This window comes from Doryrhamphus excisus, linkage group LG11 (assembly GCF_037039965.1).
Source record: "Doryrhamphus excisus strain RoL-2023G ecotype Guam linkage group LG11, RoL_Dexc_Guam_v1.1, whole genome shotgun sequence".
Lineage (NCBI taxonomy): Eukaryota > Metazoa > Chordata > Actinopteri > Syngnathiformes > Syngnathidae > Doryrhamphus > Doryrhamphus excisus.
Genome location: NC_136367.1, coordinates 15,994,404 through 16,009,920, shown reverse-complemented (window position 1 = coordinate 16,009,920; position 15,517 = coordinate 15,994,404). Strand labels below are relative to the sequence as shown.

Sequence of the window (15,517 nt, the reverse complement as noted above, 5' to 3'; positions counted from 1 at the left end):
TTTCATGTCACAAAATGACTATGCTCAAATCGGCTACACAACAGACACAAAGAAAGCATTCAACACTGTTTCCCATGTTTCTGTTCATTCCGCTATAGAACCAACACGCCCAGGTGTTGAGACAGATGCACAGAGTGAACCCTCTTTTCATTCAGCCTGTTTGCTAGAGAGGAGGAAATCAAACACGTATCCACATGTCAATATATAGAGGCCGGCAAAATGATGAAATTCGTTTTTATTTGTCGTGCGGTTAGCTGATGTATTGATTATTGTGACAGGCTTAATGGAAGGCATTTACAGTATTTATACAATGTAATATTGATATTCACGCCTGATTGCAATTTTAAAAATAATTGTAAAAAATGCAATAATTTACATTCTAAGTGGATAATGCATGTGATTCAATATGGATCTGTACTTTCGCCTCGCCAACAAGGTGTGGTCAGCACGCTTTGCCATTTTCATGAACAGCGCAGCGCGGCGCACCCACACCTCTGTCATTCCCAACACAGCAAGTTCTCACCACCGCAAGAAATTTTCTCTGCACACACTGAAAATACGGACACCTCTAACTGCTGCGCCACGATGCCCATCTCGGCGCACCCTAGTCTACCAGATTAATTAACCAAATTGGCTGCATACAGTGGTGCGCTGGACAAAATCACAGGGTGCCCCGTGCTCTGCCACAATGCGCCACAAAAATAGAGCACATGGTGTCTATTACAGCAGAGGGTACTCGTTGAAGAAATTTGTAAACATAAACCTAGTACTACACACACACACACACACACACACACACACAAAAACCTCCATCTGCCCCCTGGACTCCATGCTTAAGTGACACCAGAACATTCTTCTTCACTGTTTCCATATTTGGACTAGGCAATTGCATATTACCACATACAGCAAAGTTGCCTTTAATAGTTATGTGAATATATCGTATTTGTGACCGGGGAAGTGTCTTTGCGCTCAGTAGAAATATTCGAAATATGACAGGCTGCTTCTCTGACGTCTGTCTTACATGAAACACTTAATGCACACTGACCTGAGAGCTCCAAGAAGTCGGGTTTGTGACTGAAGATTAGGTAGTTGTTGGCAATGAAGTGGAGGAGCCAAACATACAGCTGCTCTGCATTGTGGCACTGGCAGTGAGAAGAAAACAATTACTGTACTGACGCTGAATATGAGATATTATAAGTATTATATTATATTATAAAACAATTTGTTTATTTTTTTCATTTTTTGTTGAAATATTAAAAGAAAAAAATATATATATCATAAAAAAACATTAATTCATTCATTTTCTACCGCTTATCCTCACGGCGAGAGGCAGGGTACAACCTAGACTGGTGGCCAGCCAATCACAGGGCACATATAGACAAACAACCATTCACACTCACATTCATACCTATGGACAATTTGGAGTGGCTAATTAACCTAGCATGTTTTTGGAATGTGGGAGGAGTACCAGGAACCCCCCCCACACACACACACAGGGAGAACATGCAAACTCCACACAGAGATGGTAGAGCGGGGAATCAAACCCAGGTTTCCGAGCTGTGTGGCCTGCACGCTAACCCCTTGTACACTGTGCAGCCCCAATTTGGAGTCGCCGGAGAAAACCCATGCATGCATGGGTAGAACATGCAAACTCCACACAGAGATGGCCGAGGGTGGAATCGAACTCGGGTATCCTAGCTGTGAGGCCTGCGAGCTAACCACTGGGGGGGGTAACAGTGACAAACAACCATTCACACTCACATTCATAACTATGGACAATTTGGAGTCGCCAATTAACCTAGCATGTTTTTGGAATGTGGGAGGAAACCGGAGTACCCGGAGAAAACCCAAGCATGCACAGGGAGATGGCCAAGGGTGGAATTGAACCCTGGTCTCCTCGCTGTGAGGTCTGTGCACTAACCACTCGACCGCCGTGCAGCCCATAAAAAAAACAACGAAACAAAATAAAGTTGTAATTATTGGGAAATGAAGTTGGGGAAAATGTTATAATATTGTGGGGTTACAGTCTAAATATAATGGGATTAAAGTCTTTACTAAATTATTACGAAACAAAAAGGACATTAATTAGATTTTTAAAGAAGTCAAAATATTTGGAAAAATTCAAATAAAATTAAAAAAAATCAAAAATGAAAAAAAGAAAGTTTATTCCAATAATACAATTGTTCTTATCCTTTTCATTTTGTCGCCATCCACTTGCCCTACACTAATGACAAATCATATTTTTACAGATGAGACATCACCCATTCTTTTTGTGTTCTCTCAGAAATCGAACCTCTACTGACCTTTGCCCGGCGAAGCAGTCGAACCACGCTGATGCCCGTTGATGCCAGCTCTCTGCTGGGCATGCTCTGAAGGTAAGCGCACACACACACCTCACACAGGTGCTGCAGTCGTTTCACCTGGTACATCTCCGCACACACCAGCACAGCCATGGCCTGCAACACACTCGCTGCATACACACACACACACACACACACACAATGTTCTCTTGAACATTGACTCACACTTTACAAATACACTTTATGCTTTGTTTCCATTTGAATTGTCACCAGCAGTAGCTAAGTACTGACTGTCATTAAGTCTTAATATCATACAAGCATACAGCTTGTTATGCTGCCCCCAAGTGGCCAATGTATCATATTGTTTCACATATAATCTATTAATTGTGTTTTCTTTTCCTTATTCATTCATTCATTTTCTACTGCTTATCCTCACATGCTGGAGCCTATCCCAGCTGTTTTCGGGTGAGAGACGGGGAACACCCTGGACTGGTCACCAGCCAATCACATGGCACATATAATAATTTCCTTCAATCATTAATAATTCACATTTATTCAATAGAACCGTATGTTCTTTTATGAGGATTAAACATGGACGACAACTGCATTATGCTTCTTTGGTCCCAGGAGTCAGGTCGCATTAACTGAGACAGTAAAGATCTTGTTGCTCTTGCCAAGCAGCAACCGTCACCGCCGTTATGTAATGTCACCATGTCAACAAAAATGTCTCCTGATGTAACCTGATTGCTGTCAGTCACATACCGCCCTCAGCGTGCTCGATTTCCCTACAACAAGCAGCTCTGATCTTTGATTAGTGACTCGCTAATATTGCGTGTACAAAGTACAGCCTGGGGGGCTATTTTTGCGGTGTACCTAATTTTTGTTAATTAAACTCTTATTGTAAATTCATTATTAGTGAGATATATTTGGAGATATTATACTAATTTGATTTGTTTTTAATGCACAGACCGTTTGGACACCCTTGTTGTATGCAAATGAATACTCCCCATATGTTTTACCTATATGGCGGCTCTGTGGAAACATATAATACCTTTCATTCCGAGTTATGGTAACTTTGCTTTCTTGGTGAAATCTGGGCTAACGTCAGCAGCTATAGCCTCTGGATTTATTATATATTTTTTGCATAACTTCTATTCCTGATTGTCGTGACTAGAAAATGCAGCTCTATGTTTGGAAACAAGCCTTGTTGTGCCAGATCTTTATTGTGTACTTTTGTCTTGTTGCTAGTACAGTTGGACTCTTAGATTGTGATTTTGTTGCCCCCGTTTTTGGCTATGCCTCATCTGCTATTGTCTGATTGAGAAATAGTTTATAATAATAATAATAAATGCTTACTCTACGTTCGCCCTATTTGTCACTCACAAGTGTGTCTTACTTCAACACTAAATGTAATTATTATTCATTCATTCATTTTCTACCGCTTTTCCTCACAAGGGTCGCGGGGGTTGCTGGAGCCTATCCCAGAGGTGGGGTACACCCTGGACTGGTGGCCAGCCAACCACAGGGCACATATAGACAAACAACCATTCACACTCACATTCATACCTATGGACAATTTGGAGTCGCTAATTATCCTAGCATGTTTTTGGAATGTGGGAGGAAACCGGAGTACCCGGAGAAAACCCACGCAACTCCACACAGAGATGGCCGAGGGTGGAATCGAACCCGGGTCTCCTAGCTGTGAGGTCTGCCGCTAACCACTAGACCGCCGTGCCGCCCTAAATTATTATTATTTATTCATTCATTCATTCATTTTCTACCGCTTTTTCCTCACGAGGGTTGCGGGGGTTGCTGGAGCCTATCCCAGCTGTCTTGGGGCGAGAGGCGGGGTACACCCTGGACTGGTGGCCAGCCAATCACAGGGCACATATAGACAAACAACCATTCACACTCACATTCATACCTATGGACAATTTGGAGTCGCCAATTAACCTAGCATGTTTTTGGAATGTGGGAGGAAACCGGAGTACCCGGAGAAAACCGAGGGTGGAATTGAACCCTGGTCTCCTAGCTGTGAGGTCTGCGCGCTAACCACTAGACCACCGTGCCGCCCTAAATTATTATTATTTATTTAAAATTATTTAAATTATTTCTACAAATTACTGTTTACGCTGTACATTGTTGTTCATATTTGATGTCATCCATTTATTCTCCACATTATTATTATTATTATTTATTATTATGCGGGAGCCAGGCAACGACATTCACTGCTGTGACAATAAAGAAAGTCTATCTAACTACTTTGCTATTGCAGGTGACCCTCAGATGTCCTTAAAAAGAGCTCCATGAACTCAGCGTCATCACTGGAGAGAATAATCATCTATAATTACTCTGAAATGCAAAAACCAAGTGTGACAGATAAGAGAGAAAGAGGGACAAGAACAACAACACGTCTCGTGCTGTGATCTGGCACCGACGCAAGCAGATGAAGCAGCTATGCCACGGGTGGATGTTGTCGTGGTTAAATCTAATTTCATGTTTAGATCAGTGCTGGTGTGTGTGTGGGGGGGGGGGGGGGGGTTGTGTGGGCCCCCCCGGGGAGCGACACAGGCAGCATGTTGCAGTCACACAGATGGTTGATGGGACGTGTCATCTGTGCTTGTGTTGGAGGCTGCATGCAGGGAAAAGACTGCAGCAGCGCTCTCAAGTGCTTTGTCATCTGGCGCTGTTGCTTATTAATGGGCTGTTTCAAATTAAAAATTGTCCTCTGTCCTTTGGAAAATGGAATGAATTCATCAGTAGATACTGTGGGTAGTCTGAGGTTGAACTCCAGGTCCGGTCTGTTCAGTAGATAGTGATACCCTCACTCCTAGTTTTCATGTTGTTTTCACCTCTAAATGCATTATATCCAGGCAAAACTTATTCTGGCTATGACCCATGTTTTTCAGTCATAGACAGCTCCCTGGTTTTCATGTTGTTTTCACCTCTAAATGTAATCTACAAGGCAAAACCTATCCTGGCTACGACCCATGTTTTTCACCCACAGACAGCTGCCTGGTTTTCATGTTGTTTTCACTTCTAAATGCATTATATCCAGGCAAAACTTATTCTGGCTATGACCCATGTTTTTCAGTCATAGACAGCTCCCTGGTTTTCATGTTGTTTTCACCTCTAAATGTAATCTACAAGGCAAAACTTATCCTGGCTACGACCCACGTTTTTCAGTCATAGACAGCTCCCTGGTTTTCATGTTGTTTTCACCTCTAAATGCAATCTACACAGGCAAAACTTATCCTGGCTGTGACCCATGCTTTTCACTCACAAACAGATGCCTGGTTTTCATGTTGTTTTCACCTCTAAATGCATTATATCCAGGCAAAACTTATTCTGGCTATGACCCATGTTTTTCAGTCATAGACAGCTCCCTGGTTTTCATGTTGTTTTCACCTCTAAATGTAATCTACAAGGCAAAACCTATCCTGGCTACGACCCTTGTTTTTCACCCACAGACAGCTGCCTGGTTTTCATGTTGTTTTCACTTCTAAATGCATTATATCCAGGCAAAACTTATTCTGGCTATGACCCATGTTTTTCAGTCATAGACAGCTCCCTGGTTTTCATGTTGTTTTCACCTCTAAATGTAATCTACAAGGCAAAACTTATCCTGGCTACGACCCACGTTTTTCAGTCATAGACAGCTCCCTGGTTTTCATGTTGTTTTCACCTCTAAATGCAGTCTACACAGGCAAAACTTATCCTGGCTGTGACCCATGCTTTTCACTCACAAACAGATGCCTGGTTTTCATGTTGTTTTCACCTCTAAATGCATTATATCCAGGCAAAACGTATCCTGGCTATGACCCATTTTTTACTCATAGACAGCTCCCTGGTTTTCATGTTGTTTTCACCTCTAAATGCAGTCTACACAGGCAAAACCTATCCTGGCTGTGACCCATGTTTTTCACCCACAGACAGACGCCTGGTTTTCATGTTGTTTTCACCTCTAAATGTAGTCTACACAAGCAAAACCCCTTCCTGGTTATGACACGTTCTTCACCCACATACAACTACCTGGTTTTCATGTTGTTTTCACCTCTAAATGCATTATATCCAGGCAAAACTTATCCTGGCTATGACAGCTTAGTCATAGACAGCTCCCTGGTTTTCATGTTGTTTTCACCTCTAAATGCAGTCTACATCTGCAAAACCTAACCTGGCTATGACCTATGTTTTTCACCCATAGACGGCTCTTTGTTTTTCATGTTGTTTTCACCTCTAAATGTAGTCTACACAGGCAAAACCTAACCTGGCTATGGCCCATGTTTTTCACCCATAGACAGCTCCTTGTTTTTCATGTTGTTTTCACCTCTAAATGCAGTCTACACAGGCAAAACCTATCCTGGCTATAACCCATGTTTTTCAGTCATAGACCGCTCCTTGTTTTTCATGTTGTTTTCACCTCTAAATGAGGTCTACACAGGCAAAACCTATCCTGGCTATAACCCATGTTTTTCAGTCACAGACCGCTCCTAGTTTTTCGTGTTGTTTTTACCTCTAAATGTAGTGTACACAGGCAAAACCTAACCTGGCTATGACCCATGTTTTTGAGTCATAGACTGCTGCCTAGTTTTCATGTTGTTTTCACCTCTAAATGCAGTCTACATCTGCAAAACCTAACCTGGCTATGACCCATGTTTTTCACCGATAGACAGCCACCTGGTTTTCATGTTGTTTTCATGTCTAATTGTGGTATAAATACTATACACTATATGCATCGCTATTATTATTTGGTTTTCTAGTGTTCTATTGACATTCAAGAATTGCAGGGCTGGAATGTGCCAAAGTGAGCGTATACTTATAAATGTGTACTTATTTTTTTTGACATTCCGTGCCTAAAATAGATTGAATGAACAGTGATGGAAAGTCTCACCAGCGTACATGCTCTATTGGAGGATTTAATTCCGGCAGACGTAGAAGGAGATTTTTTTTCTACGGGAAAAAAGGGTAGTTGTCATGCAGTATACGTACCAGGACAGCAAGAGTCAGTGTAGAGGTACTCCAGGAACGACAGGAAGGTATCTGAGGAGACGCCATGGATGGGCACCACCCGGCTACGGGCCTCTGCGTACTTCCCACTGAACATGGCCGCCATGACGTCACAGCGTGCTACCAGGACTGCTCGGTGAGCTGGCAATACGCTCCCTTGAGCATAAACATTAAACACAAGAATACATTTGAGTAAATAATGACAAACAATGTGATTAGTAATCATAAACATTCATTCATTCATTCATTTTCCACCGCTTTTTCCTCACGAGGGTCGCGGAGGTGCTGGAGCCTATCCCAGCTGTCTTTGGGCGGGAGGCGGGGTACACCCTGGACTGGTGGCCAGCCAATCACAGGGCACATATAGACAAACAACCATTCACACTCACATTCATACCTATGGACAATTTGGAGTCGCCAATTAACCTAGCATGTTTTTGGAATGTGGGAGGAAACCGGAGAAAACCCACACATGCACATGGAGAACATGCAAATTCCACACAGAGATGGCCAAGGGTGGAATTGAACCCTAGTCTCCTTGCTGTGAGGTCTGCGCACTAACCACTCGTCCGCCGTGCCGCCCCTAATCGTAAACAATAGTAATCAAATAATAGTAATTGTCTGTGGGGTGCACGGCGGTCGAGTGGTTAGCGCGCAGACCTCACAGCTAGGAGACCCGAGTTCAATCCCACCCTCAGCCATCTCTGTGTGGAGTTTGCATGTTCTCCCCGTGCATGCGTGGGTTTTCTCCGGGTATTCCGGTTTCCTCCCACATTCCAAAAAACATGCTAGGTTAATTGGCGACTCCAAATTGTCCATAGGTATGAATGTGAGTGTGAATGGTTGTTTGTCTATATGTGCCCTGTGATTGGCTGGCCACCAGTCCAGGGTGTATGGAAGACTGTCTGCCCTTTGGACCATTTTATCTTATTTTATCTTCATATGGATGACCAAGTCTCATGATTCAATCAAGTGTGACAAAATGTGACCCCCCCCCTCCCCCCCATCTGCAGTGTGACTGTGCATATATTTGTGAAAGTTAATTACAACGTGAACACACCCTGCACCATGAAGATGACGTCCGAGTAAAGAGGGGAATTGAAGAGGTTGACCAGCGTCTGGGGGCCGAGCTGGGCTGCCCGTGCGCTCGGGGTGTCTCTGGCTCCCTGCACACAAACATGCACACAGGTACTGTAGGGAGAAAGCCAAAAGAAAGATAGGGGACACAGAGGGTTAACACCTGAGCTGGATGTCAAGTTGCGACGAGGCAATTGCCATTCTGAGCGTTCATTCCACATCCCCTGTGGAATATCAACGGCGCTTCTGATAGTCCTGCGTGTAGTGCTGGCCAAACACACTTGAATTGCAATGCCGAGAGCATTGAAATCAAACTAGAGATTGAATTCTTGTTTTAATCATATCCACTGAGCTTTTTTATTAACAAATGCATGTGCTGGCAGCATCAGGTCTGAAAAAAAACATAATAATACTCTGTGTCTAAGTCACAGAGGTATTATTATACAGTATATTTTACCTATCATTGTAGTTGCAGTTTATAGTAGAGCAGAACAAGGATGAACATTTGACCCTGACCTTCCTTGATGAGCTGTGGGGAAAATTAAGTAAATGAATCAGTCATCGTTGGATTGTTATCAGGGTGGGTGAATCGTTCCAATCCACTTAATTTATATAGCACATTTTATAAAAAGAGTTTCCAAAGTGCTGCACAGACTAGTAAAATAAAAAGTAAAAATAAAATCCAATAAATAAAGGTACAAATTTAATTTAATCAAAAACTAAATGATCAAATAAGGAATAAAATAAAATAAAATAAAATAAAATAAAATAAAATAAAATAAAATAAAATAAAATAAAATAAAATAAAATATTAAAAACAAGAAGCAAAAAAGCAATTAAAGTATAAAAAATAAAAACAATTAAAATAACCATACGACTCACTCCGAGTTGGCTTGGCTACTGTGTGGGACCATGGTGTGTGGGCATGGGTGGTTGTACCCCGTTGCCCTTGCGGAGCCTTCTCCCTTATGTATATGGCTACATTTGTATATGTTTGTGTGTGTGTAGGTATGTATGTATATATTTATTATTATCATATCTAAAATAGCTAAAACATCTAAATTATTAAAAATTATATTGTATATAAATTATTATATATTTAGTATTGAGTATTAATAGTATTATTATTATACATACATAACTACTATTAGAAATATATAATAATTATTATTAATAATAATTATTATTATTAAAGTAAAGTAATTGATAATAATTATTTTCTTATTATTATCAATTAATATAATATACTAAAGTATATACTAATTTTATTTTAATTTATTATTTTTATTCTCTATTTTTATTTTTGTGTATGGAAGGCATGTGTGATATGATATAATATGATGAAATATGTCAGAATAACATTTTTTTTTCTGGATGGTAATTGTTTATAACATTTATCATGCATAAAAACAATGACAAGTTATTATAAATGAGGAATCAATAGTGTTTCTCACCTTCTTTATCAAAGTGTAACTTCCTTGGCCCCATGGCAGGTTATTAACCAGATGCAATCAATTCAAAAAATGCATGGACAGTCAGTCACCAACACATAGGGTGCTTTGCTTGGGCGTTACATTTTGTGGAATGATACAGTACAGGGGATGCACGGCGAACGAGTGGTTAGCATGCAGGCCACAAAGGTAGGAGACCCGAGTTTAATTCCACCCTCAACCATCGTTGTGTGGAGTTTGCATGTTCTCCCCGTGCATGCGTGGGTTTTCTCCGGTTTCCTCCCACATTCCAAAAACATGCTAGGTTAATTGCCGACTCCAAATTGTCCATATGTATGAATGTGAGTGTGAATGGTTGTTTGAAAATGAATGAATTAATGTATGAAAGCCTACATTTTGGCATTTCAGTCTCCAGGAAATAAATTAATATAACTCAAATATGTTTTTTGGGGGGAAATTATTGCATCATGATGATGACATATCAAGACTGGGCATCGTGCTGGCCACCCGTCACCTCTCTTAATCGCTTGCTGTTCAAGGTCATGTCTGATGTCCTGTGCTGTAATCTCCATTCGCTCCTCCGAGGAGTCACGTCTTGTTTATTTTCTGTTAATTCCCTTGGTAGTCAAAGGTTGATTACTGCAACTACTGTAATTATGCAAATATGCTAATTATAACAGTGCTGTGTCAAAACAAGCACTCACTAATTAAGGCCAACTCTAATGCCACGTGGTACAATATCAAAGAGCTGCTTTCTCACATCAGAGATTAGACTTACTTAACCCCTGACTCGGAGAGAGCAACGAAAAGCAAATTAAAAAACAAATGCGTCTAACTTGCAGCTACAAGATAATGTAGTTTTTCGTTACTTTGCAGGTATGAAGGAAGTAGCGGAGTGGTACCACGTGAGAGGACAAACTTAGAACTCACCCTCTCTCTGCCGATAAGAGATCGTATGCGCTCCATAAGCTGAGCCACGGCATGTGAGTTCTTCAGCTTCTCTTCCAAGGCCTCCTGGAGGTGCTCCCACTCCCACGCTCCTACAAAACATCAACAAGGACATTGATTCTGTGGACCCAAAAAGTATACTTCTTTGACACCCTGTTCTGTGACCGCCCACATCGGTTTGTCAAAGTAGAGTGGATATAAAATGTCTGCTTATAAAGTATAATCAGCAGTGGTTGTGCTTCATTAATTAGCCTTTTTTTCAATCAATGGTTAACTCATTCATTCATTCATTTTCTACCGCTTTTGACTGCCAGCCAATCACAGGGCACATATAGACAAACAACCATTCACACTCACATTCATACCTATGGACAATTTGGAGTGGCCAATTATCAATGGTTAACTTTCATTCATTCATTTTCTACCGCTTTTCCACATGAGAGTCGCGGGGGGTGCTGGAGCCTATCCCAGCTGTCTTCGGGCGAGAGGCGGGGTACACCCTGGACTGGTGGCCAGCCAATCACAGGGCACATATAGACAAACAACCATTCACACTCACATTCATACATATGGACAATTTGGAGTCGCCAATTATCAATGATTAACTTTTATGCCAAAAATGAAAGCACAGTGCAATTATGTTTATATATATTATGCATGTATACAATCAAACGTCAACAATAGATATAAAAACTCCTTTGCAAAGATAATAATGCCCAGTTTTCTTTGACACTGAAACACAATTTTATATTACACTTCTGCAAATGGTGTCCAAAGACGCCATAATCGACTTGCAGAATAAGTAGATTATGGCGTGCCAATCAAACAGGAAACGTGTGTAAACAAAAATGCCAGAAAAAAAAAAACAGCATTGAGGCTGAAAGGTAAGCGATCACACACACTAGCAACAATTATTTCTCAATTCTTTATCAATACTTTAAAACACAGTTGAACATAAAACATTACATAAAAGTAATCAGGCTACTCTACAGTTTTTAAACGTCCGACAGCCTGTTATGGATGTCTTTATAGATCATCTGCTCCATGATGCACAGCTTTTATGAATGCGGCCTTAAAGAGACAGGAGCCAGAATGTCTTGTCTAAGTGAAAGAGAATTTGGGAACACACATTTGGGATCGTTTGTGTGATTATTTCACCCAAGAAAAACATCTCGCTTGTGTTTTTCTCTTTAACTAACCCACTCAGCAGATACATTAGGGTGCTGCAACCCGGTCTCAACGGGACATAAATCACACTGTCAAGAGAAGAAGCGAGGCGAATCGGGAGGGATTTATCTCCATATACGTTGGCTCATCAGGGATTACCCCGGCACAGCGTTGGCTAATACCAGCAGGGACACCTTAATGTCATATAGCACTGACATATAGTATGATAAGCAGGTACACTGGAGGGAATAAAATGAAATAAATAAAAAGCAAACTGGAACCTCTAAAGTACAATGCTTATAAAGTAATACAGTTTGGAAAAAACACCCTTTCAAATTCATTCATTCATTCATTTTCTACCGCTTTTTCCTCACGAGGGTCGCAGGGGGTGCTGGAGCCTATCCCAGCTGTCTTCAGGCGAGAGGCAGGGTGTGCTAACCACTCGACCGTATTTATTCTATTCAATAGTGTTTCTGACCTTATTTAACAAAATGATAGCACTCGCAATCTTTTTTAGGGGTTACAGTATTTAGCTGAGAAACGTGATTTCAAGAAATAACTCATGGCAAAACAAGAAGGTGGTGCCCTTGTGGTGTCTCGATGCCACATTGTGTCTTTGGGAGCAGTCACGTCAAGAATCACGTCAACAATGAAAGTGCTTGATATCCCTTTCAGTCATCATTTATATGCATCTACATGTATTTTGAATTGTTTACTACATGCCAAACTATAATTGTAAAGCAATAAAAACATTCATTCATTCATTTTCTACCGCTTTTCCGAGTGTGGAATTGAACCCTGGTCTCCTCGCTGTGAGGTCTGTGCACTAACCACTCTACACCGTGCAGCCCATAAAAAAACAACAAAACAAAATAAAGTTGTAAGTATTGGGAAATGAGCTTATAATATTGTGGGGTTACAGTCTAAATATAATGGGATTCAAGTCTTTACGAAATTATTACGAAACAAAAAGGACATTAATTAGATTTTTTAAGAAGTCAAAATATTTGGATAATTAAAATAAAATGTAAAAAAAAAGCAAAAATGAAAAAAAGAAAGTTTATTCTAATAATACAATTGTTCTTCTTAGCATATTGGTACCCGGAGTACCCGGGAGAACATGCAAACTCCACACAGAGATGGCTAAGGGTGGAATTGAATCCTGGTCTCCTAGCTGTGAGGTCTGCAAGCTAACCACTCGACCACCGTGCAATAAAAACATGCTTCGTGCTAACATGTTTAATTCATTTATTGGATTGATATTATTTCTTATGGAAGAAATTGATACTGTTGCCATCCAGTCAGTGTAGATTCTGACGTTCTAGAACAGGGGTCGGCAACCTTTACTATGAAAAGAGCCATTTTACCCAATGCTCACTGAAGAAAAATAGCCTGGAGCCGCAAAACATATAGTATGTTTAAAACAACATTGGAGGGAATTTGGGGGTATCAAAGTAGTTCAGATAAGAAAAGACGAGTTGGAGTACTCTTGCTAGTTTTGGAGATAAACTTACATAAATGTATGTGTAAACTACTGTAAACGTAAAAACAAGTTCCCATGCCGCTGTTTTTAAATTATCTCGAATTTATTTTTTAGATTTGTAGGTAAGTATTACTTGTTTTCCTTCATGTACTGAACTGGATAGCAGTCAGAACTCACTCAGGATGCATTCATGGTCTCAGACAAAGTTGGATTTTTTAAAACTCATTACAAAAGACGTGCATTTTCCCCACTCGGGTGTTAAAAATATTCAAGCATCGCAAAGGGAGCCACAATAAAGAGGCTGAAGAGCCACATGCGGCTCTGGAGCCGCAGGTTGCTGACCCCTGTTCTAGAACAAATTAATGATGCCAACTAAGGTTCACTGTAATTAATATGTTGTGAATTATTTGATTTCGAGTCGTTCCGATTATTTATTTTGTGCCAGTGCAGCTTTCATTGATTGCTTACTTACTTAGCAATAGCATGAATTAAATGGCATGTCTTTATTACATATACAACAATGTAATCATGGCTTATTTTGAATCTTATAGTTCTATTATGAAATGTGTCAGTTATCATTGAGAACATAGGAGTAGCATTATAGTCATTCTATAACTGGGAATTGGACCGAAGGAGGGGAAGTATGCTATATAACAGAGGTAGGGAACCTATGGCTCGGGAGCCAGGTAGGGCTCTTTTGATGACTGTATCTGGCTCTCAAGCATTTCTTACCACAATAAAAATGTATTTTTGCTAACATTTTAAAGTAAACCATCACAGGAATGACTGTTAAAAATAATATTCAAAATCAACAACTTTCTTATGCATTTTAATTCGTCCATCTATATTCTGCTGCAATACGGCCAACCATATCTATCTTTCCTGATGATATTTTCCAGGTCAAACACCAAAACTTGATTATTACTGGGTAATGCTGTAGTCTACCTCGGTCATTGAGATGTCAAAAAAACATGTAAATGTAAACTTTCCTCCTTTAGTCAAATAGCTAAAGCTGCAGAACCAAGCCTTCTGACGAAGATGGCCAAAAGAATGAAATACGTCTACGGAGTACGGTGCAAAACTATGCAGCAGCAGAAGTTGTATTAATGGCAACAAGTATTTGATTTATTATTAGACACTGCGCTGCTCACGAAAGTGTGCTGGCCACACCCCATTGGCGTGGGGTAGTGTGCCTGGTCTACGTAATTAGAGCCCATTATCTAAAACTGTTGGTCTTACATAAAAATGCACACATTTTATTGCGTTCAATGTTTAAAAAAATGTATATGGCTCTCACAGATACACATTTTAAAATATCTGGCCTTCATGGCTCTCTTCGCCAAAAAGGTTCCCGACCCCTGCTATATAACATATGTACCATTTTGGTGTCAAGTGGCCCCCCCCCCCGTCACGGTACGACTGATTCGATTCCATAGATTTCGATTTTACATGTTTTTTACATGTTTTACTAAAAACACTCTGTTATCCTGTTGCCTGAATGCCTCATTGGAGTGTTTACAAACATACACAACAATGCGCAAAATATGTGATACATGTGCATATAGACACAATAGCAAGCCATTGACAAATCAAATAACTCAGCAGCACGCTACAACAAGGAGACACGGTCTTAGAGTGTTAACATCACCCTAGTAAAGTCACGGCCTCACACACACACACACACACACATTCATGTGACAAACCAGAGCGTGAAATTATTACACGAGGGGGATTTTTTTTTTTCTTCACAGATACGTGATATTATTATGGGAATGTATTCTGCTAGGAGAAATGATGAGTCAAAGTGGAAAAGTGTGGCTGTGTTGTGGGTTTTTCAAACAAATGAACATCAAACAATAGCTCCCAAAGCGCCGGATATTTATTTCCTCGGGGCAAAGGCAAGCTCACGTAAAGGTATTTCTATAAATGTAGCCATGCATGAGATCCAAAATCAAAAAAAAACAAAACATGTTCAACGTTAAAAGAGTTATAACGTTGTCTCCTGGAAGCATTTTACAGTACATGGAAAAGTCACATTTGTATTCAACTCCTGCTTCCTCTCTCCATCGGCTCCAAAGCAACAC

At 40.5% G+C, this 15,517-nt stretch overlaps 1 protein-coding gene across 1 annotated transcript in view; it reads right to left on the bottom strand.

Moving 5' to 3' along the window:
• rhobtb3 (Rho related BTB domain containing 3) overlaps nucleotides 1-15,517 on the bottom strand; it is a 31,917-nt gene that overhangs the window by 2,844 nt on the left and 13,556 nt on the right. The window contains exons 8-12 of the mRNA XM_058045887.2: nucleotides 10,766-10,875; nucleotides 8,368-8,473; nucleotides 7,290-7,463; nucleotides 2,304-2,470; nucleotides 1,046-1,142 (exon numbers count right to left, since the gene is read on the bottom strand). Of these exons, the coding sequence (XP_057901870.2) occupies nucleotides 1,046-1,142; nucleotides 2,304-2,470; nucleotides 7,290-7,463; nucleotides 8,368-8,473; nucleotides 10,766-10,875 (654 nt within the window). The remainder of the gene's footprint in view (nucleotides 1-1,045; nucleotides 1,143-2,303; nucleotides 2,471-7,289; nucleotides 7,464-8,367; nucleotides 8,474-10,765; nucleotides 10,876-15,517) is intronic.